Source organism: Cnephaeus nilssonii, assembly GCF_951640355.1.
Source record: "Cnephaeus nilssonii genome assembly, chromosome: 12".
In the NCBI taxonomy this organism is placed as follows: domain Eukaryota; kingdom Metazoa; phylum Chordata; class Mammalia; order Chiroptera; family Vespertilionidae; genus Cnephaeus; species Cnephaeus nilssonii.
Window position 1 is genome coordinate 27,905,012 of NC_137083.1, and position 26,939 is coordinate 27,931,950.

General features: G+C 35.3%; 1 protein-coding gene across 5 annotated transcripts in view; it reads right to left on the minus strand.

Moving 5' to 3' along the window:
* The window catches only part of AKAP9 (A-kinase anchoring protein 9), a 128,016-nt gene that overhangs the window by 30,747 nt on the left and 70,330 nt on the right, over positions 1-26,939 (minus strand). For 3 of the 5 annotated variants that reach the window (XM_079785750.1, XM_079785748.1, XM_079785752.1), the window contains 8 exons: positions 18,049-18,281; positions 9,816-9,978; positions 8,805-9,017; positions 7,474-7,512; positions 5,864-6,096; positions 4,846-4,965; positions 1,700-1,876; positions 928-1,032 (listed from right to left, as the gene is read on the minus strand). In XM_079785750.1, coding sequence (XP_079641876.1) covers positions 928-1,032; positions 1,700-1,876; positions 4,846-4,965; positions 5,864-6,096; positions 7,474-7,512; positions 8,805-9,017; positions 9,816-9,978; positions 18,049-18,281 — 1,283 coding nt within the window. The remainder of the gene's footprint in view (positions 1-927; positions 1,033-1,699; positions 1,877-4,845; positions 4,966-5,863; positions 6,097-7,473; positions 7,513-8,804; positions 9,018-9,815; positions 9,979-18,048; positions 18,282-26,939) is intronic. The other 2 variants (XM_079785751.1, XM_079785749.1) reach the window with 2 other exon arrangements.

The window sequence follows — 26,939 nt, forward strand, 5'->3', positions numbered from 1 at the left end:
TGAGAAAATTATATGGAGATAAAAATGTAATTTTAAAAAATTTAAACATTTTAAATGATATAATATAGCTAGACAATGTAGAGTACAATATATTTTAGAAAAACTAACAGTAGACAAAGGTTTAAATAAGTTATAATTTAATTAGGAATTGGGAATTACTACTGTTTTAAAAGTGGATTTTTTTTGGGGGGAAGGGGCGAGTAGAAAAACATAACTTTATATAATTACTTTATTACTAATCTTTTGTTTTAAAAATATGTTTAGTATATTCTAAAACAGCACTATACTCTCCCAGGTCAATACAACTTAAAGGAAAAAACTCACAGCAAAGTAACAATAATTCAAAGCCCATAGTAAGGTCAGCAGAAAAGAAAGATACTGCCTTTAGCTTAACACTACTCACTAACTCTCTACTCTCATCTTCCTTCAATGTATATCTAAACAAACCGGCCTCCTTTTTGTCCTCTAAACTTCTTGCTGCATCAAACCCTTTACACTTGCTGTCCCCTCTACCGGAATATTCTTCCTTCCTCACACCAGTGATCTGTTTAAATGTTTATGGTCTTCAAGTCAACAGGCAATGAGCTAAGAAACAGAATAAATTTTGGTGTTAGACCATAAATTCCACTCTGTTCAAATGATTATTTTCAGAGGACTTGTTCATAATAATTCAAAGCACAACTGTCATTAAAAATAAACTCTTGCCTGGCTGGTGTGGCCCAGTGGTTGAGCATCAACCTATGAACCAGGAGGTCATAGTTCAATTCCCGTCAGGGCACATGCCTGGGTTGTGGGGTTGATCCCCATTGTGGGGCAGCCAATCAATGATTCTCTCTCATCACTGAGTTTCTATCTCTTTCCCCCTTTCCCTTCTTCTCTGAAATCAATAAAAACATATTTTAAAAAAATAATAAGTAAAGTCTTTACCTCTTTTTCCTTTCTGTCTATGGCGTCTCTCTCAGCCTGCAATTGTACTTCTAGGGACAATTCTGCTTTAGCTTCTACAGCTCCAAATTGTTTTCGGTCCTCTACCTTTAAATATATAAGAATTTTCTCAAATTTCCAGATATTAAATCTTGATTATCCTTTTTAATAGAGAAGTATCAATTCTATTTCTCCCAATTAGAAGTAAATAATCTACATTAGTGAATAATAAAAAAGTTACAGGTGTTCAGTCTTGAATGCATTTTATACAAACTCTAACAGAAATGTTTGACACTCTTAAAATTCATTCCTCAGATAAAATGAAGTCTGTCCCTCACCTGCCCTCTCCCTGCCCTCTTCCTTATCCTGCTCTTGTGTGTGTTTTTTTTCCATTCATTTTTGTTTTTTGCAGTATAATGGGAATAGATTTCATTACTTTCTAGTCTGGGGTAGAGCATCAGTCTAAACTGATGTCCACAGTTTGTTCACTTGGCTATTATTTTAGAATTACAACCTATTGATGGTTAAAGGGGTAATAAATTCTTCTGGTTTAACTAATCTTCCTTTCTCAGGACTAAGGCATGCAAGTAACATTTGGAAATAAAAATAAACAGAAATGGTTATAATTTCAATGAAGACATAAAGATATATACTTTATGCAATAACATCAAGAAGTCAATAGCAATTTTTTATTTAAAAGAACTGATGTTCATGTAACTGGGAGTAACCTGCATTAAAATACTTGATAAAAATCAACCCAAAGAAAATGTCCCACCTTTTGGAAAGGATCTGTACTAATGAGTAAGGCTTGCTCCAGTTCTCTTACTCTGAACTCCAGTTTCTCAATTTCTTCATTCCGTTCTTGTATGTCCCTCTGAAGCTGCTCTTTAGAGAGCAAAAGCTCACTGCACTTGTCTGTTTTTTCTTTCAGATGATTTGTTAACTGTTCAACCTGGAAATATGTAATAAACAAAAACTGTAAATTAAAAAAATTTCAGCAAGTTAATAGAACATATATCCCCATTTCAGAAAGTATTTTTGGCTTTAGCTGGCTTGGCTCAGTGGATAGAGTGTTGGCCTGCGGACTGAAGAGTCCCAGGTTCGATTCCGGTCAAGGGCATATGCCCTGGTTGGGGACTCGATCCCCAGTGGGGGGTGTGCAGGAGGCAGCCAATCAATTATTCTCTCTCATCATTGATGTTTCTATATCTCTCTCCCTCTCCCTTCTCTGATATCAATAAAAAAAAATATACTTTTTGCAAGTATTTTTGGATGCTATGCTTATTATTATTATTTTTTTAATCCTCACCTGAGGATATTTTTTCCCCATTGATTTTTAGAGAGAATGTAAGGAAGAAGAGAGGGGGGGGGGGGGGGAGAGATAGATTCAACGATTGGTTGCCTCCCACATGTGCCCTGACAAGGGGGCCAGGGATCAAACCTGCAACCAACTGACCTACCTGGCCAGGGCTATACTATAAAAATTTTTTAAAATAAAATTTATTTTAGGCCCTGCCAGGTAGCTCAGTTGGTTGGAGTGTCATCCAGATACACCAAGGTTGCGGGTTCAATCCCTGGTTGGGCAATGCAAGAATTAACTAATGAATGCAGTGGAACAACAAATCGATGTTTCTTTCCCTATCTCTCCCCGCACCCCTCTCTAAAACAGAATAATTTTTTAAATTATTTTCAGAAATAATAGTTAAATTTAAGTGTTCATTGTGTACCAGGACAATACTTCTATCTGATGGGTTCTATTACAATCTCTATTTTAGAAATGAGTAAGCAAGTTTTAGAAAGTGACTTTAGCCATTGTCACACACCTAGTAAAGGGCAGAGACATGATTTGAACTGGGATGGTCTAAAACCAAGCATACTTTTTTTATAACCATGATAAGCCACCTTTACAATTTATATAATGAATCTTCCCTCATTCATGTAGCATTCATTTGATAAATATGAAGTTCTGGTTATGTGCTCATATAAGGAGAAAATGGACAGTTGGGGTGAAAAAACAGAAGCAAGAGAATAGTAAGGAGGCTACCAAAATCATCTAAGCAAGAAATAACAACAGCTAAGATTTAAGGAGATGAATGAAAAGGAAAAGAATAAGAAAATGCAGTGAAACCTGACTCACTAACAGATAAGGAGGGCTGAGAAAAAGCGTGGAATTAAGAATGCAGTATAGGTCTTAACAATGAGGAAGGTGGAGATGGTATAATATTTACTGAAATAAAGGAACATGTTTTATTCTTATCTTTCTTGGTGGGGGATAGTCAGGCATCAAAAGCTCTCTTTTGAGCATATTAATTTTGAGACATCTAAGAGGAAATGTAGACTGGGCAACTGATCATTCAAATCTGGGACTCAACTGAGATGTTAGGGCTGGAGATACAAATGTGGAGTCATCTCTATATATAAAAGCTTAAGTGACCAGCTGACCAGCTGATCAGCTGACTGGCCGGTAGCTATGACACGCACTGACCACCAGGGGGCAGACGTTCAACGCAGGAGCGGAAACCACAGGCATGGAAACATGAAACAGACTGATGAATCTCAGAGGGAAGGGGGAGAGGGCAGGCCAGGAAGAGATTAACCAAAGATCTTATATGCATACTAGAGGCCCGATGCCAGTGGGGTCCCTTGGCCTGGTCTACGGGGATTAGGCCGAAATCAGCTTGGTGCACGGATTCGTGCACCAGTGGGGTCCCTCGGCCTGGCCTGTGGGAATCAGGCCGAAACCAGCTCTCCGACACCCCCGAGGGGTCCCAGGCCAGGCTGATGCACCCCACCAGTGCACGAATCCGTGCACTGGGCCTCTAGTTTACATATAACTTCCTTGGAAGAGAATATAAATAGGAAAGAAAAAGGGGCTCAAGACCAAGATTTAGGGTACTCCATCATTATTTTGGGTCAAAAAACAAAGACAAGAGAAAGAGACCTATGAAGTGAGTGTGTTACAGAAGCCCAAGAGAAGGAAGTGTTTCAGGAAGAAGGTTGTATGAATGCCTCTACATGGTCTAGAGAAATGGTTACTGGACATAGCCATGAGGCTGTTGGTAACCTTCACAGAACAGTTTCAACAGAGTAGAGCAGGGGTGGGAATGTCTGGCCAGAGGGCTGTATAGGCTCACGAAATCATTTGTTCTGGCCCTGCCAAGGCATTAGAGGTGAGTTAATTAAATGTTTGACCAAATGCAGCAGGCTAATTTTTAAGTTGACAATTTTGTATGGCCCATGAATGATTTATAAATACCCAAATGGCCCTTGGCAGAAAAAAGATCCCCCACCCCTGGAGTAAAGGATAATAAACTCCACTGAGACAGAGAGGTTAGACACTTCATTGGAGTGGATTGAGAAGAGAATGGGAGATGGGAAAGTAAAGAGTGAATGAATGTAGACAACACTTTTGATCAGTTTTTTTGGGCATGGGGAATAAAAAATAAATAGGAAAGTTTGTTTCACTGGGTAATACTAGAAGATAAATGTAAGTAGTAATGATTCCAAATGTCAATGCACACATTTTAAATCCTCATCTAAGGATATTTTTTCCATTGCTTTTCAGAAGGGAGCCGGGGGGAGAGAAAGAGAAACATTGATGTGAGAGAGACATATCCACTGGTTGCCTCCTGCATGTGCCCCAACTGGAGGTGGGGAGAGAACCCATAACCCAGGTACATGCCCTTGAATAGGAATCGAAACCGCGACCCTTTGGTGTGTGGGCCAATGCTCTTAACCACACCAGCCAGGACTCAATACACATAATTTTTAGGGTTTTAAGAACTTGTTCATGTCAAAGTAATATTTACTTTGAAGATTTACGTACAACAGAAAGAATTCCTTTTAAGTTTTTCAAAATATGCACCTTATTTTACAATATATATGTTATTTTAAGGTAGACAATATCAGTAAAGTTCTTACCTCTCTAGTTTGATGTTCACTGATAGGCTGGAATCGAGGTATAACCTTAAGTTGCTGTTCTAATTTCTGTATTTCCTGTTGGAATACATCTCTCTCATGTTCTCTATCAATGGCTTGCTCCTGAATTTTAATAACAATAATTGAAGAAACAGTATTTATTGTAGTTATTATTTTCCTCACATACCCTTTGGTTATAGGTACAGTTTTGTTTGAAGACAAACAACTGATGAACACAAAATACTCCAAACCAAAAGATAACATTTTTGTATGAAGAGCTCTTCAACAAAAATTTAAGCACTTAAATATTATTTGAAGGACATTTCTTTTTATTTGAGTAATGTTAAATACAAAATAAAATAAAGATATTCTCCTTAAAATGAATTTCCTTTTTTGGAACGAAGGATGTATTCCACTGTTAATTATTAAACAAAATAAATAGAAGAAATTATTTAGTAAATTGATTTATTTCATCCTAATCTAGGTTTTAAACGTAAAATCATATAATGTGTAAGGATCTGATTCTCTGATATCTGAAGTGAACTTCAGGCTTAAATGAAACCGCAAAGAAGAAAATCCATGCAAAATTAGAGATGTGACATCTTTTTTAAAGAGATTAATGACAACTGTTCCAGTCCCTTGTCTCCAAGGGAACACAGTTACCAGTATGTATATCTTTTGTGGGTGTGACAATGGGGGCCAATTGGCTCTTAGGATGACCCTCTCCTGCTTTGGCAGTTGGTTAAAGGAAAGACTAGGACAAGCTTCTTAACTATGAATGTGGAAAGGCTTACTGGCAGGGCTTCTTTATAATTTGCCTGTATTGCTTTTAATTCTGATTGCTGATTCTAACAATTATTAGAATTTTTAATTGGAAGAGTACTTTTTAATTAATTGGTAAAGACACATACAGAAGAAAATATGGAATTCATGAGTCTCTTCATATTAAAATTCACAACCTAGAATAGCAGCAGGTAGCATTCCACTGAGAAAAATCAACATTTAAGTTGAGGATACTTACATCTAAAAATTTTCTTGTTTTTTCCAACTGCTTTTCCAGTGCTTGGTTCTGTTGTCTTAAATCCATTAGTTCAGCATTTTTTTCTTGTTCCAGCTCTACAAACCTACTGACTTGTTCCTCAACATCCATTTCTAGAGCTTTCACTTGTTTTTGAAGGTCATCACATACTTTTTCAGCTTGACATTGTACTTCTAATTTTTCCTTCATTAGTTTTTCTGTCTCCTGTAATAATTCTGTTTATAAATGCAAAAATATACTATGTTAAATCACAGTGGCATTATAATAGTGAAATCACCCATAACTATGTTTAAATTTTACCTTCAGGACATAAAGATCAGTTTTATTTCAAATACATGTAGAAAAAGAAAATATTCCCTTGAAAATATCAAATAACATTCCTATATTAGAAAGCAAGTAGTATCAATAAAATTATATAGAATTAACAAAAAGAATGTCCGGTCACTGAAAACAGTATTTTTGTGAAAGCAGCACAGCAAATGACACCCCTCCCAAAAAATCCACTTATACTACGAGGAAAAGGACAAAGTCTAATTACATTCGAGTATAGAAATAACTCACCTCAGGCAAAAATCAATTCATTCTAAAACCATAAAGTCACTTTTATATGCATACACAATACACATGAAGATCAAATACTGCAAATCTTTAACCAAGGCACGTAAAAGTTAGAGAAAAAGAAATACAACTGCAATCAGAATTTTGTGTTAGTCTTAATCCTTATTAGATCCCTATTCCTGAGTGAGTCTTGCACACTCATATATACGTGTATCAAGGGAAAACTGATAAGTAGGAAAGGCAGTGTGGTGTAGTGCTTATAGTTCTGCCACTTATCTCCCATGTGACACTTAACATGATTGATGCCTTTCGTTTTCCTTATATATAAACTGGGAATAGTAACAGTACTGATCTCTAAGAGTTACTGTGGGATCAAATGAGTTAATACATGTAAAGAATAGTGCCTAGGGTATGGTAGGCACTATATAACTGTTAGCTATTATTAATATTAATGATACAATAATAATGTATATTTAGCCAAGTAAAACAATTCTCTAATGAAGAAAATGGAAGAAACAAAACCCTAGAGTCTATACCAACTGTTCTGCCAACACACTACTCAGGACTAGGAATCTAGAAAACAGCTTGCCTTTTAAAACAATACTGATTTCGATGTTAATATAAATCAACCAGAAAGTCTCTTTATAAAGTTCAGTGATTCTGTTGATGCCATCATCTTATATACTTCTTGATTTAGAAATAGCACTTTGAAAAGCTATAGGCTGTAAGAGTTTAATGTATTTGTTAAAGAAAAAATGTTTAATAAGCCAACATTAAAAAAAAATCAAATGGCCTTAAGCTCTGTGGAAAAACAGATATAATAAGATGATGGTCACTGTGAATCTTAGCTGTTAATTTCAAATATAAATATGTATTTTTATTGTAAGAAAAGGTTTTGTTAAAGAGAAAAATTAGTACGAAACACAACAGCAAAATTAAAGATATGCTAGTTGGTTGAAAGTCCAAGTGTCACCCAATTTTTGGAGTTGTAAGTTTAACATCCAAAGATTGGCCATGCAATTGTGTAAACACACCTGATCCAGGTGCTGCATCGACTGCAGCATCTACTAGTCCTATGAGAATAGAAAAATAAAAAACAAAAAACAAAACAAAAAAAATACAGAAAATATAATTTACATGGCTTCTATTTTCTAAAATAGGATAATATATACACAAAGAATTAAAAGTAAAAGGTGAAACTATTGAATATTAATGGTAACATTTTGAGGAATGTCAGTGTTTCTTAATTTTACATATATGAGCCATATACTTTCCATATTAAACATTCCAACTCTAGCTTTGGCCGCTGTTACTAAATGGTTAGAGCACTGGCCTGTTTACCAAAGGGTCTCTGGTTCGATTCCCAGTCAAGGGCATGTACCTGGGTTGCAGGTTTGATCCCTGGCCCCACTTGGGGCGTGCATGGGAGGCAACCAATTGATGTGTCTCTCTCACGTTGATGTTTCTCTCTCTCTCCCTCTCTCTCTCTCCCTCCCCCCCCCCCTCTCTCTCTCTCTCTCTCTCTCTCTCCCTCCCTCCCTCCCTCCCTCCCTCCCTCCCTCCCTCCCTCTCTCCCTCTCAAAAAATCATGAAAAAAATACTCTTGGGTGAAGATTAACAACAACAACAAATCCAACCCTAAACCTGTGTTGAACAAATTTGAGCAACCAAAATCAAATTACATATATTACAAAAATATATGTTGTATTTCTCAACTAGTAAAACTACACACAATTCCAACAGCTTGTAAAATATAAAAGTGAGAGGATATGATAAAAAGGATTTAAAGTCCCATTGTTACCAAGACTGACATTTATGTTTTTACTGTTAAACACATTTTATTTCAAGATGTTACCTACTTTCTCATTGAAGAAAATATTAAATTCATATATTCTTTGAACTACTACTTAGATTAAACTAGATGTCAGTCTGTTTTTAACAGCCACTGACCTTTTCAAGCTATTCTCTTGTAGGCCAAAATCCACCCCCACCTGCTCACTACTGGTACCAGGTCAGTGCTCTTCATTACTTAACCCAAGCATACATTTTTGCTGCCTTTCTGCTTTTAAAGGAACTGAATATTACTGAATTTAAAAAACATCCTGCCTCATTATGTGCAGATTTCTCTTGAAGCAGAGGTTTAAAGAAAAATGAATTATCTTCTCCTGTTAAAACTTGCCAAAGGAAAAAGAAAATAAAATTCTGATCCCACATACTTGGCTAGTAAGACATTTACCAATAAGGTAGATTTTCTTATAATTTTTTTTTATCTCTGTATAAAGTATGTGAATAATGGCACTGAAAGGGGGAAAAAGCCACCTTGGACTTGAAAGGAATGTTTCATACAAAGTCTAAGAATACATACGCTGTTCGACTGGGCCTGCCTCTGCTTTCATCGCCTCCTTCTGTCTGCACAGCAACTCTCTTTCTTCTTGGATCTGCTGTTGCTCTGCTTCCAGTTCTTGTAACCTGCTACTTGCACATAACAGCTCCTGCTCCAGTCCGTCTATGATATCCGCTTTTTCCTGAATTTGCCTTTCATAAAGGGTTTTTTCTTCTGCATAGCCATCAATGACACCTATAAGATAAAATTAACAGGAAATGGGATTATTACTTATTTCAATTGTACCGGTAGGTTTTATATAAATAAAAGGGGTGTACTGCTTACAAAACTAAATCAAGCTATTAACAGTCTTGAGTGAATCTGCTGCTGCTGCTGCTAGCAACTATAGTATGTTCAATGCAGCTTTTTCCTTGTTAACCATTATACCTAAATATGAAATTCCTCTGAACTTTCTATGCTAATGTATCACATCATGTGGGCTTAACTTATTTTATTAAACACATATAAATAGATAGGTTCCTGGAAACCTATATATGAATCAGATGCTTATGAACTGAATCACATTTTAAATTTACTAGAGAAAGTTGATATATAAGTGATTCTACAAGGCCAACACCCAGCACAGCAGGGTGCAATATAAACCGCCTGGGGCTTACAGGCTTAAAGCCTGGTATCACCATTTAATGGTGAGTGACCCTGAAAAATCATTAATATCTTAGCTTCAGTTTCCTCATCTTTAAATTACAGGAGTTGTCTTAGGATGGCGGGATTATGGTAACAACCTACCATCACCCATTTCTGTATTTTCTAAAAATTTTTATACTTTCTATAATTCTGTTAAGTACTTTTTATAATTAAAATATATATAGTTTTAAAAACTGTTTGAAGTAATTTGAAGACAAATTACATCCACTTTTTAATGGTCACTCTAAATTAGAGTAGATGACCGGTTTCCAAACCTGGCTTGCATCAAAATCTCTATATTTAGACTAGAAATTTCCCACCCTCAGTTGCCAATGGCAAGTTGCTCACCTTCAGCCTTACTGAGCTCCACAGCCAGCTGCTCTCTGGCCCTGGACTCCTCATGGAGGCGCTCTCGCAGTTCTTCTTGGCACTTAAGGGACTCTGTGGCTTCTTGTTTCTGTCTAAATGACTCACGCATCAACTCTGTCTGTGTAACTCTTGCATGTTCGAGCTAAACGAGGAGGGAAAGTATACATGAAGGAAAACAACTAGTGCTGGTAATACCAATGTCATTCCCCATTAAAGCTTTAAAAAAGAGTTTCTAAATAAGAATAAAGGCATACAATACTTGTTGAACTGTAGTCATTTAATATTTTTAGTACATGCTAACATTAGTAGGTGGGATAAACAAGTAGATTAGCTGTGTCCAACTTTCCATAAAAGATGTATTCTAGTTTAACAGAAAATTGCTTCTTTTGTAAATAAACCACTTTACATCACAAGATCTGTATTCTATTGTATAAAGAGACATAAAAAGTAAGACATAGGTTCTTTTTTCTATTTGCTAAATAATTTTATGTAACTATGTTCTATGATAAACTTTATTTTTTATATTTACATTTAATTATTAATTGTGACTCCTACTGCACACTGTGAGAAACGAATAATATATGATTAAATACAATGATATCAATGAACAAAATCACAATGGCAAAACAAAATGAAATTAATTATAACTCATATTTTAACTAAAAGCCTTATGTTTCTATCCATTTGTGAAACAACTACAAGATTCTATATGGTTATTCTGTTCCTTTTCAAAACTTTAGAACACAGAGGCATTATCCACAAACACAGTTCCCTTAAAATGCTGTCACTGGCACACAATGACTACATGCCAAAAAATTTTTTAAGATGACAAGATAACACTCAAGTATTGTACAGACTCAAGGCCAAAGCTCTAAAAAACAACAACAACAACAACAACAACAAAAAAGGTATCACCGTTACCAGCTGCATGAAATTACAGAAAAACACTAGTCTCTGACTTTGTTTTCTGGGCTGCTGACTGCTAATCTATTCTTATTGAAACAACTACATGGGAGAAAAATTGAGCTCAAATTGAATTCTTAGATCTAGATGATTAAATTTTTTTTTTTTAAGCAATGACCACATACATTAGTAACAAGCTCACAACAATGTCTTAAGAATTTGCAAATTTATTTATAAAATACTACGTATATTAAAAATATCACCATATCTTAAGCTTAAGATATGAATCAAATGTAGTGGTTTCTGATTTATAGTTAGGTATCAATAATGTATTATAAAATTATAATATTTAAGAGTATTTTTATTTTTAAAGACATCTACCTGGTCTTCACATCTGAGTGGTATTTGCCATAGCAAATAGATTTTAAAGTTACTATTGTCACTCTAAATCAATTTCTAAAATATCTTGTTTGCAATCATTCAATTTAAGACTCATAATGAAAAATAAGCATACATTTTAAATCAAATATTTCCTAAAATATAAATAATATGTTGCTACCTCAACATAGATAAAATTATATGTTTTTACTTTAGACTGATAAGAGTATTTTCCTTTAAATGTGGATAACTAATATGCATTAATTTTTATTAATATTAATTTTTATTATAAAGAAACATAGTCATAAAGTATGAACTTTTTTTTATATAATTACTCTCCCTGAATTTATAGCCACAGCAAATATTTTAGAAATATATAAATTATTTCTACATGTACATAAGTTTTTCTGAAAATATTAACTGCTTTCCTGGTAAATACATGAAATCACTAAAAGAGTTCAAAGCTCTAACTAAAAAGAATATGAGTCTTTTTCCTTTTTCAAATTTACTGTACAAATGCAAAAGAGTATTTGCAACAGAATACTTACTTTTAAGTAAGAAATTAAGTAAGTCTTTGCTTCTATATTCTACTTCTTGACAGGATCTAAGCCAGCCTTACAGTGCACTGAACTGTTTGCCATAAGACCACAAGAAATAACAAACATGTTGGAAGAATCAAATACAGTAAATCTGACCAACAAATTTCATTATCATGCAGCTGGCACCCGCACTTTGTTGGAATAAGAGATTCCCTTCAAATGTTCACCTAGATACTTTATACTTAAAAAAACCCTCTTCTATCCAGTTGAGCTATGATTTATCCCTAATACCTATGTAATACCTAGTACTTGCTAAGTATGAAATTTCATAATCAATATTTTCAAATAATTTAAGAAACCTATAATTACATTGAAAATATGTATAAAGCATCAGTAAATATTCTGTCACTTTAATATAAAAGTTTCAGGGTTGGTAACAAAACTGTTCTGAAAACCACCTGGCTTGTTAAATATTAGCTAGTATATTATAGTTAAAGTCATTAAAGCCATAAAAAGTGCTGAGTAACCGGTAGCTACACTGAATAATTTGTAGTGAATCATTTACAACATATTTAAGTCAAACGAACCTGAAATACCAACCTATGTTAAGTACGTGTATCCTGAACAATGTTTATAAAAATATTTTTCACATAAAAAGCAAAAAAAAAAAAAAAAAAGGTATTTCCTCACAGGATTAGTAGGCATATAAAATCACTGAAAATAAAGTTTCTTAGAAAGTTAGCAAGAAAATTTAAATTAGAATTCAGGTCTCCTTTTTCCTTGTCTGAAACTACAGCCAATATGCCATATGATTGTTAAACATTTCCTAATTGGCTCAGTGACAATTCACTTAGCTATTTTAGGTTTCACAATGCCCATTTCCTCAAATGGTTCCATTTTTACTCAGGATTGACATCATAAATATATAAAAGCAAGATTCTTCAGGACAAGTCAATATATTTGAAAATAGCTTGCCTGGCACGGGAGAACTGTAATATTATCTCATTCTGCTTTCATAGATAAAAAATGTAGTCAAGTTGGGGTTCTGAGACCAAATTCAGACCTTCAATACATCCAGGATGAATGAGAGAGAGTAACACACCAAGCCACAAAACAAGATTCTCTTCCGTTTATCCTTACTAAAAGCATTTAAACTTCATTTCTCACTGTACAGTTTTTTAAAAAACTAAATGTATTAAAACCAAGTATAAACTAAAACTAAAAGTATAAAAAATCAAATATTTTATACTTACTGAATAAGGAGGGGTAGGCAGTGAAATTTTAGAAATAAGCTTTAATATGTGCCCGTTTCTTTTATGAATAAAATGAAAAATAGAAGTATTAATAATTACTGAGTTATTTTCATCCAAATGTTCACATAGAGGAAATGGATGTGGTAAAGGCACACGAGATTCAACCTCATAAATGTCTTCATCTTGTTCTTCCAACCATGAGCCACTGAGTTTGACAGTTGCCAAATAGGTCCTGTAAGAATCCATTCTAGGAGATGCAGCTGCCAATGTTCCTCATTGATCAGTTTTCCATTACAGTAAAAATTCTTTTTAAGCTTATCAAGACATACCATAGCAGTATAAAAATTTCTTTTTAGCACTATCCAATAAACATTATAAAGCTAATTCATAAAAAACTGAACAAAAAAGAAAAACCCCACAAGCCTAAAAAAAAACAACACACCTAGATCTTTCAGTCAACAACAAAACGAAACAAAAAATAAAAGCAAGCAAACAACTTTTAAACTAGATTAACTAAATCCTTGAAGAATGAAAGAATAAAAATATAAATATCAAACTGGCTGAGCAATAAAACTGCTTTCAGTATCAAATACGTCTGTGGAAATAAATAACCCTTCCAAGCCGATCCTGGCAAGGAAGGTCAAGTTTTAAATCTCCATAGTAGCAGTCTTGAGAAATGTAGTTGCAACATTATCTCCCTTGTTCTTGTTGCTTCACTCAGTTCAAAAGTAAAACCTCTTCTGAACTGAGCTATTCAAATAGCCTCTCACACTGAGCCAAAGGATTCTAGTCAGTGTCCCCTGAGGAAAAGGTCAGAACAGAGGGTGTGGTTTAATGTCGTTACCTATAGGTACTCTGACAGGTGGAATGTGAATTAATACGCCCACAAAAAAGCCTGCCTAACAGGATTCAAGTTCCACGTAAGAGCTTTGAAAAGGGTATTTAGATAAGTTTATAATGCTTCTGAGATAAGCTAGTGTTTTTCCATCCCATTAAAATGCTTGTTTTAATTTAAAAATGTGAAACCACATTACCAATGAGTTCTGCAACTATATGAAATAATCATAATTATTTCTGGAAAACTAAGTTAGCACTTCCTTTTGATATTTTCTTAGAAATAATACTCATCCTTTTAAGCAGTTTCTAGAATATAGGGTGGGGTAAAAGCAGGCTTACAGGTGTGAGTACAAAGAGTTTATTTTTGTAATATTATTTATTAAGTATTGTATTATTTTTCCATACAAACAACAATAAACCTATTTTTGTCCCACCCCTGTATAGATAGTCCAGTTATAACCTATTTCCACACTGAATTGTTTATAGAGTGAATATTAACGGAAAAAAACACACCTCTTTTGAAAAACTACATAGTTGGTAATTATATCACGTAAGATAATTAAAACTTAAAAGCACAAGTTGTATATAATAGTCTTCTTGTAGCTCAAAAAAATCTGGACAATAGTGAATAAACCAGCTACTCAGTTTTAAAAGATGAGCAACTTACTTTTCAATATTAAAAGATCCTCAAAAGTGAAAGTTGTTTTTAAATAAATGAAAAAACTTTTATTTTGGTGCCTTTTCTTTATCTAGTAACTGAATATCCTAAACCCACAAAACTTTTATCTTTAATGGAAAACCCCATATTAAAGCAAGGAGGTATTATTAATAAAAATCCATTTTATAGCCATTTCACCACACAACATTGTTAGAGGAGCCAATACTCAAGGCTTATAATTAGGGCAGAGAAAATGAGATTTTCTACAGAAAGCCCAGAATCTACAGGGAGATGGTTTGTGGCGAGGAAGGGGCAGCTGCCTCTTACAATTCTGGATTAAGCAATGACAAATTTCTTGTGTGAACCCTCAGTTAGTTGTCTGAACATCTGTACAAGATGAAGGCCCAATCCTACCACTGACACAGCTAAATGTGACATTCCTGCGATTCAGCAGACACAAAATCATCAGCATTATAGCCACTCAGCTTTATGAACGGGTGGGACTCATGCTTAGCAGGTGAAATGCCTCTCAAAATACGCTTCCTTGGCTCCCTCTGCAAAGTACAATCTGGAGACTCTGGTGTCCAATTTATCTTATTTGAAGCAAAAACAAAACGCTGAAAGTAAGAAGTATCCCTTTATAAATAGAAACATTTAGGTCAAGATAAGAACTAACTACAAAGGAAAGAGAGAAAACACCAGGGAGGAAAACAAGACTCAACAAAGCACTAGATTAAGATTTAGAATGGGGCAACAGCCATTATAACAACAGTATGTTAACTGACAGCATATTATATTCATGTTAAGAAAGGTGATCCGGAATTAAAATAAGTCAAATTATAGCCCCCCACCCAATTTTGAAAGCATGTAAAACTTGTTTCCATCCATGTAAAAACACACACACATTTGTGTGTAAGTGGTATCTCTTTGTAACTAAGAATAAAGGACAAGGTTAAGAAAATAACCACCAAAAAATACAGTAGAATTAGGGGGGAAAGACTCAAAAAAGCTGTTAAGATGATTTAGGATAGGGGCAAATAGCTCTCCTAACAACTGTATATTATAAACTAATATTCAGAAAGATTACTCAGAATTAGAATAATTCAAGATATATATATATGTATATATATGTACTGTATATATATATATACATATATATGTATATGTATATATATATATACATATATATATATATATATACACACTGTATATGTGTGTGTATTTAATTTTAGAAAACACATACGACTTTTTGAAATAAAGAAGTTAAAATGACTTCAATTATTTAGGACACCCTTTTAATTATCCAGACTAGTTCATTATTCCCAGGTTTCAGATAATCAAGATTTTAATGTATATTTGAAGGCTTAATTTATGGTATAGTTATGTTTCCCAAACTAACTGGTTTGTACAAACTAGGTTATTTGTATAACCTCAAGCTATTTAACCTTTTTCCCCATAACTATTTCCATCAAATTGTAAAATATTTCTGTTGTTCTCCTTTGGATTTTTATTTACTTATTTCTCTAATGAGAATGAATCCTGGATACAATTCACCAACTAATGCTTAGAATAGCACATTGGGGACAAGGCTAATGGAAAAATTTTTCAACAAAAAAATGACAAAACAAAATCCTAACTTGTATTACTGCTTCATCCTCAGGAAAAGTCTCTTTTTTGAGAAAATATAGAAACATGAAGCTTAGGACCTACCATTCTTAAAAATGATAATTAATAAATTAAAGAGAGTTGCCTACAATAACAATCACTCTGTGGGAGTAATTCTTTATTCGTTAATTTCTTCCAAGGACTTAGGAATCTCTTGGTAAATAATCTTCAGTGGCTCTAAATAGTATCTCTGGGTTCTGAAAACGTTGTGAAAGACTATTCCTACAGAACAGACTAATTTCTATTTTCACCTGACCTCAATAATCAAGGCTCTGAAGCCATACTCTCAAAGATAATGTTCTACAGAACCACAGAGAGACTACTGAATAAGGAGTAGGTTAAAGAGATTTACCTTCCTAAGGTCTTGAGGATAGTCTCTAAATCCTTTTCTTCATATTATAATGAAAGCTATCATAAATACAAAACTGCAATGGGCTGAATATAAGCCCAATTTTATAGTAGCCCATTTAGGCAAAAGAGAGGTTTAATCCATCATAATAAATGTATTATATGAATTTGGACATACCACTGGGTAAATCACTTGTTAAATCAAATACATAAAGTAAAATACTACTACAATAGATATTATGAAATCAGCCTATAAGGCAGATGCCCTGATAGTAAAGAAAATGCTCACTAGTTATTTTATTTTTTAATTATTTAAAAAAAATTTTTATTGATTTTTTTTGGGTGGGTGACATTGGTCGACATGAACATACAGGTTTCAGGTGTGGGATTTTATGTTACAAGATCTATATATTGCACTGTGTGCCCACCACCAAAGTCAGATCTTCTCCTGTCACCATATATTAGAGAGAGGAAGGGAAAGGGATAGAGGTAGAGGAGGAAGGAAGGAGAGAGAGAGAGAGAGAGAGAGAGAGAGAGAGAGAGAGAGAGAGAGAGAAACACTGATTGGTTGTCTCACTCATGTGCCCCAAGCTGGGGATCAAACCTGCAACCTGGGTATGTGCCATGACTAGAAATCAAGTCCGAGACTCTTTGGTACAGGGCCGATGCTCCAACCACTGAGCAACACACATCGGCCAGGACCCAGTTCAACATTTTAAAAATAAATAAGTGAATTTACTTCATTTTAATAGCAAATAATTTTTAAAATTCGGCATAGAGTAACTTAAGAGACAATTATCACACATGGTGTAAAAACGTTATAGAGAACACTGAAATATGTTATAAATACCTTGCTTTAAAAATTTCTATAAAAATAGTATTTTAATGTAGAAACTGTCCTACACTCTAATTTCCTAACAAGAGATAGTCTGTAAAGTGAAGTAATCTATTCATATTTGTGAAAAGGATGTTAAAATCATGTAAAGAAATTGTAGGTTTGATTTGTTTGTATTATAATAATAATGTTATGACACACTAGAGCATATAGCTTGTTTTCGGGATAACATATACTATTCCTTCAAATGAATTATATATATTATACTGGAATATTTCATATAATGGTGAAGTTAAAACCTCTTTTGGTATAAAAAAAGTAACATGTAAGAGTCTAGAAAATCTGAAAATTAAAACAACATTCAATTTTAGACCTAGAATAATCTGTCAGCACATTATATTTTATCACTTAAAGAAAAAGACTATTGATACCAGAGTTGGTTATCACAAAGACAACCAATTATTATTATTATTTTTAAATTTATTTGAGAGAGAGATGAAGGGAGAGAGACATAGATGTTGAGAGAAACATTGATTGGTTGCCTCCCACATGTACCCTGATTGGAGATCGAACCCGCAATCTACACATGTGCCCTGACTAGGAATGGAACCACTGACCTTTTGGTGAATGGGACAATGCTCAAAGAACTGAGCAACACTGGTCAGGGCAAGATAACCAATTATTAACAGGGAGCCTAACTAAATTTCTGGAACTGTAGAGAGAAATCATTTAGTTGTTCCTTGGCTTAAAAGAAAACGTACTTCAAACTCAATTTATATGAGTAATATGAGGTTACCTGACTACTGGTTTCACTTATGGCTTCTAGGAGTTTTTCAACTGCTGCTTGTAGTCGAGAGCTAATATTCAGCATAAGTTCTTCATTTTCAGGATCTATTTCAGTTCCAGCAAAACCACTCCTCATGAGCCGCTGTGACAGCTCCGTTCCTTCTTCAGTTACTTTTGACCACATGCTACTGTCGTTTCTTGGCATATCACCTCCAGAATAAGATGGTATAGACTCATCTGTAACTAGAGCAATATTTTAAAGGCATAAATAAATTATAATTAATAATTGTAATTAAAAAAGGTTACAAAATAAAATAAACACTTGACATCATTGAAACTATGAAGGTCTTTTTTTTTTTTTTTTTTTACTATGAAGGTCTTTTAACAGCAATGCAACAAAATAAAATAGACTAATACAGAATATTATTTGATAACCTAATAGGTAAAAATAAAAAGATAATGTTATGCTAATAGGGCTTTGCAGAAATTAGTATTTGGGTTATTTAGCACTTTTTTCTCTGATAAAAACTTTTAAAACAACCTCCAACAGATATTTACTAAGTGTCTACCATGCAGGGTTTACTAAGTAATGGAGACAAAGTGAAGAGAGCTGGATTCATTCTCAAGGAGTTGACATACAGTATAATAAGAAAATAAAAACATATACACCCACATGAAAAGCAAAACATTGTGCAATAGGTTGTTTCAGATGGATGGAAGGATAGAAGTGCTTGATTTGGTCTGCAGCAGACCCTTTGATTTCTGAGCACATTGGGCAGCATCACCTACTCCAGCTGGGCCATAAAAGGGACCGAGATCTTTTTGCAGCTTGCTCCTTTTACTGGTATAAACAGTATACTTACTGGGAAGAGGTTAGACTAATGAGCAGTTCTAATTTAAAAAGGGACTTATGCATATACATTATTCTTATTTCTTATGTAAAGAAAATTGTGTGAAGTTGGGCAGAAAATAAGCTTTGGAAGTTTTTAAACTAAAATAAAAGCATAGATTATTCATCACTGCTATGGAATACAGTACTAAATGTGGCAACAATACTACAACCCAACAATGAAATTTCCTGAAGAGGAATCACCTACTAGTATTCTTTTATTATACTAGTACACTAGAGGTCCAGTGCACGGATTTGTACTCTGGTGGGGTCCCTCGGCCTGGCCTATGCCCTCTCGCAATCTGGAATCCCTTTCACAATCCAGAACCACTGGCTCTTAAGCACTCACCTGCCTGCCTGATGCCCCTAACTGCTCTCCTGCCTGCCTGATGCCCCTAACCACTCTGCATGCCTTCCAGATTGCCCCTAACCACTTGCCTGCCTGCCTGATCACCCCTAACCACTTGCTGCCTGCCTGATTGCCCCTAACAACTCGCCTGCCTGCCTGATCGCCCCTAACCACCTCTGCCTCAGCCCCCACCACCATGGATTCATCCAGAAGGATGTCCAGAATGACGTCCGGAAGGCTTGTTCAGCTCTCCGGTCTAATTAGCATATTACACTTTTATTATTATAGACTAGAGGCCCTGTTCACAAATTGTGCACTTGTAGAGTCCCCTAGGCCTAGCCTGCCATCAGGGCCATGTCCGCCACCCTGTGATGCCTCGCACGCTCCGCAGACGCTGCTGGCGCCCTGCAACGCTCCACCGACACTGCTGGTGCCCCGGGGAGGAGGGTGGAGGGCTCAAGAGGTGCTCCATGCACCTCCTGGTGACCGGTCATTTGGTCGTTATGGCCACTGGCCTTTTATAATATAGATAGGACATATTTCTTATCAGTAATTATATGAAGTTAACAAATTAAAAGCACAGGAAACTTTAATTTTCAAATTATGTGGAATTAACATTCACTTTGAAACAGTACAGCCAGGAGAATAAGAGCTATTTATTAAAAAATCTTGCTAATGTAGCTTATGCCACACTGAGTTATCTTAATCTCATGTACTAACAATATCAGATGCAGTTTCAGACATAAGATCTGAATTCAGCACAATTCAGTATTTACTAAGCACCTACTCTGTATAAGTCACTGGCTGAAAAGTGCAAAACTGCATTCTAAGAAATGATTTTAAATGTTTGCTATTACACAGCTTTATCTAGTTCTTGGAGTAACAGTTAATACAATTTTCACTTTGTATTTTTATTCTCAAAATTAAAACACAGACAACAACTAGACTGGTATTTACTTATATTATTCCAATAATTCAAAATGGCATGTCTTAATAGGGATATTTTATACATATTTATGAGCTCAAATGATGCTGGCATTTGAAATTAGTTCAGATAAAGCACAGTATAATGTACCGTACTTTCCGGCGTATAAGACGACTTTTTAACCCAGGAAAATCTTCTCAAAAGTCGGGGGTCTTATACGCCGGAAAATACGGTAGGTTAGAAAAATCTCTGACAATGTATATCAGATTGCTTAAAACCCAAATACCGTATTTTCCGGCGTATAAGACCCCCGGCTTTTGAGATTTTCCTGGGTTAAAAAGTCGTCTTATACGCTGGAAAATACAGTATGTCAAATTAAAGTACTCTAGAAAATAAATATTTTTAAAGAAGCTATGGAAGCAAGAAATACTAATGGTTTACAACAGGTGTTTAAAAAAAATATTTATGGCCCATCCGGCATGGCTCAGTGGTTGAGCATGGACCTATGAACCAGGAGTCACAGTTCAATTCCCAGTCAGGGCATGTGCCCAGTTGTGGGCTTGATTCCCAGTTTGGGGTGTGCAGGAACCAACCAATCAATGATTCTCTCTCATAATTGATGTTTCTCTCTCTCTCTCTCCCTTCTTCTCTGAAATTGATAAAAATATATTTTAAGAAGATATTTATGTTGTATAGTTAGTTACCTTACCTGAGGAATTAAATGCACTCTACTGACTTTTCTTTCTAACGGATAGAGAACATGGTAAGTCTGAGGAAAAAGAATAATCTGATCTGATGGAAAGTCAAGGCTTTATGGGGTGAGAGTATGTGGAGAAGTAAGGATGGGGTAAGGGAAGAGATGAAAGAAGGCAGCTGGAAAGTAGACTGGATCTAAGTTGTGAATGGTCTTACCTTTCAAAGGAAACTGGGTTTTCGCTATTAATAATGGGGAGGTAAATACTTTTTTTGAGCAGGAAGATAATATCCAATCTGTGAATTAGGAAGCAAACTGCAGCAAGGCAGAGGAAGGACTGGAGAACAAGAAGTTGATTAGAAGGCTATTTCAATTGCCCAGATGAGAGGTGTTGAAGACATGAAATAAGGTGAAGGCAGATGGGTGGAGGCTGGGTAGAGGTAGGCAAAGGAGGAAAATGGGGAGCTTCTGTAATACTGTCAACAATAAAAATAAAATTTAAAAAAAGGTGCAGGAAGATTGGGCACAGTTTGGAAAAGACAACGTGTAAGACAAGGGAGGAAGGCCCTAACCAGTTTGGGTCAGTGGATAGAGCGTCGACCTGCGGACTGAAGGGTCCCAGGTTTGATTCTGGTCAAGGGCATGTACCTTGGTTGTGGGCACATCTCCAGTAGGGGGTGTGCAGGAGACAGTGGATTGATGTTTCTCTCTCATCAATGTTTCTAACTCTCTCTCCCTCTCCCTTCCTCTCTGTAAAAAATCAATAAAATATATTTTTTTAAAAAAAGACAAGGGAAGAAGAACGTAATAAAAAGATGACTCTGGGTTTCTAGCTTATATGAGTCTTAGATGACAGAAGAGTCATTACTGAGAAATCAGGAGAAAGTATATAGTGTAAGCATGAAAAATAATTAGTCTGAAGTGTTAATGGGCTATGTAGAGGAGAAGTCAACTTTTGGAAATTTGGGTCCATAGAGATTTAAGAGTCATTTGTAGAAAGGTGAGAGTTAAAATCTTGGAAATGGGTACATTTGTTTTAGGAGCAATATTCACTGAAAGAAGTAGGAAAATAAAGTTGGAGCCTCTGTATATCATAAGCTAACAAAAGAACCTGTGTGGAAAAAAAAATCAGAGGAAGACAGGAGTGATACTCCAGGAGACAAGAATGTTTCAAAAAGGTACAGATTCAATGTTATTTGTCTAGAAAGTCAAATAAAACAAGGACTGGGAGATGGTACCGGATTTGACAACTGGGTGGTCACTGTTGTCTTCTGGGACGGCAGCTTTGGTACTGTAGGAACAGAAACCAATGCTAGTGGAGAGGTAGGAGCCAGTCTAATCTCAAATCAAATCTGTTGAGGTTTACCTTGAGATAGGAAAGCAAAGCTGGGAAAAACCAACAAACACTTCTTTTTTCAGAGGGAAAAAAATTAGTGGTGAGGAAAAGATTGAAGATACTGTGTATTACATGGAGCAAATCTCAAGCACAAAATACAGAGAATATATAAAGCAAAATGACTTATAAAAGGCCACTGAATGTTAATTTTTAAAAATATATAATAAACAAAGTAGATATAATGTACCTAGAAAAAATTGAGATATCAACTAGCTTAATGTATTTTATTAATAACATTTTGAAGATATAAATAAACAAAAATAATCTGAGTATGTTCCAACAAATAAATAAAACTTTTTGTTTATTCCCATGAAATAAAGGAGAAAGACATCAAGCTTATACTTTATTTATAACAATTAGTCTTGAGGGTAAATTAGAGAATAATATAAATCACCAGGGCAATTTCATAAAATGCCAATAGAAATCTCAGAATAGTCAATTTGGTGTATAGATTCATGATTTCAGATTTGTGAACCACTCATCTGTATCTTAAAATTAGCAGATAATGGCCCAGCCAGCATGGCTCAGTGGTTGAGCGTTGACCTATGAACCAGGAGGTCACAGTTCCCTTCCCGGTCAGGGCACATGCCTGGGTTGCAGGCTTGATCCTTAGTATTGGGCGTGCAGGAGGCAGCCAGCCTATCAATGATTCTCTCTCATCATTGATGTTTCTATCTCCCTCTCCCTTCTTCTCTGAAATCAATAAAACTATATTTTAAAAAATAGCAGATAATGGTTATTCAAAAATCCTTTATTTACATTATGGATTATACCATTTCATTCCATACACATAATAAACTTCTCAGGTTAAAGCAGGGGAGGTGATATAATAGAGCATTTCTCTGCCCCTGTGGCCTTCAGAAGATCTCTATGGCTCCAATTGGAAACCACTGACTCGAGTTGGACTCTCATACCTGACAGGTGAAAAAACTCAACTGAAGCCTTGGGAGACTGAGAGATTTGCTCAAAGTCACAGTGAGCTAGATCAAGAATCAAGGGCCTTCTAGTTACTAATCCACTATTCTTTCCAAAAGGAAGTGGCAGCAAATGAGATTCAATCTTTGGCTTCCTAAGGGAGGGTTGTATGCATTCGACTGGTGAACCGTCACAGTGCAAACCTCAAGGAAAGTTTTCATTCAACACATTCTAGGGGAACTAATTTTTATGAACTAGTCTAATATTCACTCAAGTTCAAGTGGTTCAAAATGTCCCTTTAGTATCATAAACTAGGTTACTCTTATGAGGAAGCAAACATTAAAAAATCAATTATTTGTTTTTTTAGAGAGTTAACAAGTCCATACATGTTCAAAATCTAAACAAGTTCAGACATGAAGACTGAAAATAGATCACAAGTGCTACCTATAACCAAAGTCATATATAAAAATGGAAAAGCAGAAGTTGCTTCATAATCAGAATAGTAATGAACCCTTTTCTGTTACATTAGACAAGAAATATTTCAAAAGTCAGAAATGCAATAATGCATCCTTAAAATATGAAGGAATGTCAGAAATAATTCTTACATATGAAACACTGTGTCAATATTTCAATGCCAATATTTTCCTCAAAGTTTATGAGAAAATTCAAGTTGTTAAATTATAAATTCTATTAATTCAATACTTCCTTTGAGACAGGTCAGTAAGAAGCTAGGAAAATTCCTCGGCAAGTGAAATGGGGAAACTGAGACATCTGAACAAACTGGCCAAGCAATTTAAATCCAGATAATAAGTAGCAAGGTCTTATTTACACATTTTAGATCAAACTGGGGCAGACCCGCCTTGGTCGGGTCCCTCTTTGGTGACATTCTTTGAAGGTGAAACTGACCAGAGGATGACCCTGACCACTCTATATGCTCATTTTGATGCATCAGCATATTAAAGGACACACCTGGAAAGCTGATGAATATTTTATTGAGATCTTCCTGAGACCTCCCCTAAAATTCCCACCTTTAGAAAACAGATAAAAACCCTTAAGACAAAGGACCCAGCATGCGCACTCTCTAGAGTATGTCTGCCCTTTCTTTTTTTAGGTGTGCATCTTTGCTTTCTTTCTTCTAAGCTCTAAGGGTTCCCACAAGACTTGCAGCCAGGGGGGCAATGAGCAGCGACAGCATGTCCTGGCCTAACTCCCAGAACCTGTCTCTGAGGGCCCCTGTTGCCTCTGTAACTTGTTTCCTGAGTGAGTACACACAGCCCAGCTGGCTCACTTTTTCTGCCTTTGTGACTTTGTTTCTAAAAGGCCAAGGCAGCATTCTGAGGGGCCCACTCGAATTTTCTCTTCAAGTGTACTTACGCTTTGCATACTAAATAAACTCTCTCCTGCTAGAGTTCTGAATTCTTTTTTCCCAAATTCAAGAACCAAGAGATGACTTGCCAGTAACACCTTCAATATGCAAAATGGATCTGATAAGTGTCACCAAAATTATATTAATGGTCATCCCTATTTTATTAGTAAGACTAGCATATAAAAAAAAACCCAAACAAAAAAACCCAGTACATATCACTTAACAGATCTAAAAAAAGATTAGCATATCATTGTTAAAGATAAAAACAAAGACTAAGTAATTAAAAGATAAATAAACATTATAATCAATGATACTAAAAACAGCAAAATTCTTATCTCTGCTATAATATTGTATACTAGTACACTATATTTCTTAACTGTGGATTTAATTTTTCCTCTTATATCTTAATATTGCTCTTTCAGAATCTTTTAAATAATTAAAATTTTAAAAGGCTTAATCGATTCTAGTGCACATAAAGTGGTTTTAAGTAAAATATCAAGTACTATGAGTTTATCTTGCCTTGAATTGAAATCTCAGTATCTACTTCACTAGACTATGAATTGCTATAAAGCAGAGGGCATAGAGAAATTCTCAATAAATGTTTGTAGAATTTGGCTAATAAGAACTCCTTATACTAGGTGTACTGGTTAATAATGGCAGATTTTGTAATCAAAGGAAACAGGATAATTTCAAGAGAAACATCAAAAGTGCTTTATTCAAAGTAATGTCCATCGCTAGCTACACATTCCCCCATCTTTCAGGTAATTTGTGGATACCGTCCCAATAGAACTTTTCTTGTTTTGAGGCAAACCATTCAGAGACCCAATTTTCCACTTCTTCGTATGTTTTGAAGTGCTACTCAGAAAGTGCATGTGCCATCGATCAGGACAAGTGGTAATCTGAAGGAGCAAGGTCTGGTGAATACGGCGGGTGGGTTAATACTTCCCAGGCAAGATCTTTTAACGTGTCTTTAACCGGTTTTGAAGTGTGTGATGGTGGGTTATCATGAAGCAAAATTACTTTGCCGTGTCTTCTGGCCCATTCTGGCTGTTTCACAATCAAAGCATGGTTCAAACTGATTATTTGTTTTCGGTAGCGATCAGTATTAACAGTTTCACCTGGTTTTAGAAGCTCATAATCCACCACACCCTCCTGATCCCACCAAACGCAGAGCATTGTCTTCTTTCCAAAGCGATTTGGCCTTGCAGTGATGTTGATGGTTGACCTGGATCAATCCATGATTTTGTGCATTTGGGATTCTCAAAATAAATCCACTTTTCATCGTCAGTCACCATTCGATGCGTAAAAGACTTTCTTTTGTGCCTTTGAAGCAACATTTTACTGATGACTTTTCGGTTTTCCATTTGTCTTTCTTTCAGTTGATGTGGCACCCATTTTCCTTCCTTTAAAATCTTTCCCATTGCTTGTAAACAATCAGAAATTATTTGCTGAGCAACGTTTAACCTTTCTGCAAGTTGTTTTTGAGTTTGACATGCATCTTCATCCAATAATGCTTGTAATTGTTGGTCTTCAAACTTTTTCAGTTGACCTGGACGTTCTTTGTCTTTCACATCAAAGTCATCACTTTTAAAGCATTTAAACCAGCGTTCATAAGTATCTTGAGATAGAGCATGTTCACCATAAGCTTCCTGAAGTATACGATAACTTTTTCTTCAAAATAAAATAATGAATTAAAACTTCCCGCAAATGTTCTTTTTTTGGCACGAAATTCGACATTTTAAAAAATATATATTTTATTGATTTTTTACAGAGAGGAAGGGAGAGAGATAGAGAGTTAGAAACATCGATGAGAGAGAGACATCGATCAGCTGCCTCCTGCACACCCCCTACTGCGGATGTGCCCCGCAACCAAGGTACATGCCCTTGACTGGAATCGAACCTGGGACCTTCAGTCCGCAGGCTGACGCTCTATCCACTGAGCCAAACCGGTTTTGGCAAATTCGACATTTTTAAGCATAAAAATATCTATGATGTTAACACCTTCAGCAAATTTGACATATGAAGTTTTGAAGCTTGTTGTCAATACAACAAAATAGCATACATATCAAATCACATATATATCAACATATGTATAACTCCATCTATTGAAAAAAATCCACATTATTAACCGGTACACCTAGTAACTAAAAAGCTACTGTATTATTGGATATCTTAAAGTAGGAAGCAGACATATTTAATCTATAAAGGGGTATGTAGATGTAACCATGCAAGAAAACAGATAAGATGTCCTTGCAGATCTGTTTTCTCATAGAAAATGAACATAAACACACTCCTCTGTGCTTGCATTCAATTACCAACTTATTCCTTTTTATATCTATGAGAACACTGCTCTGAAGAGAGTTTGCT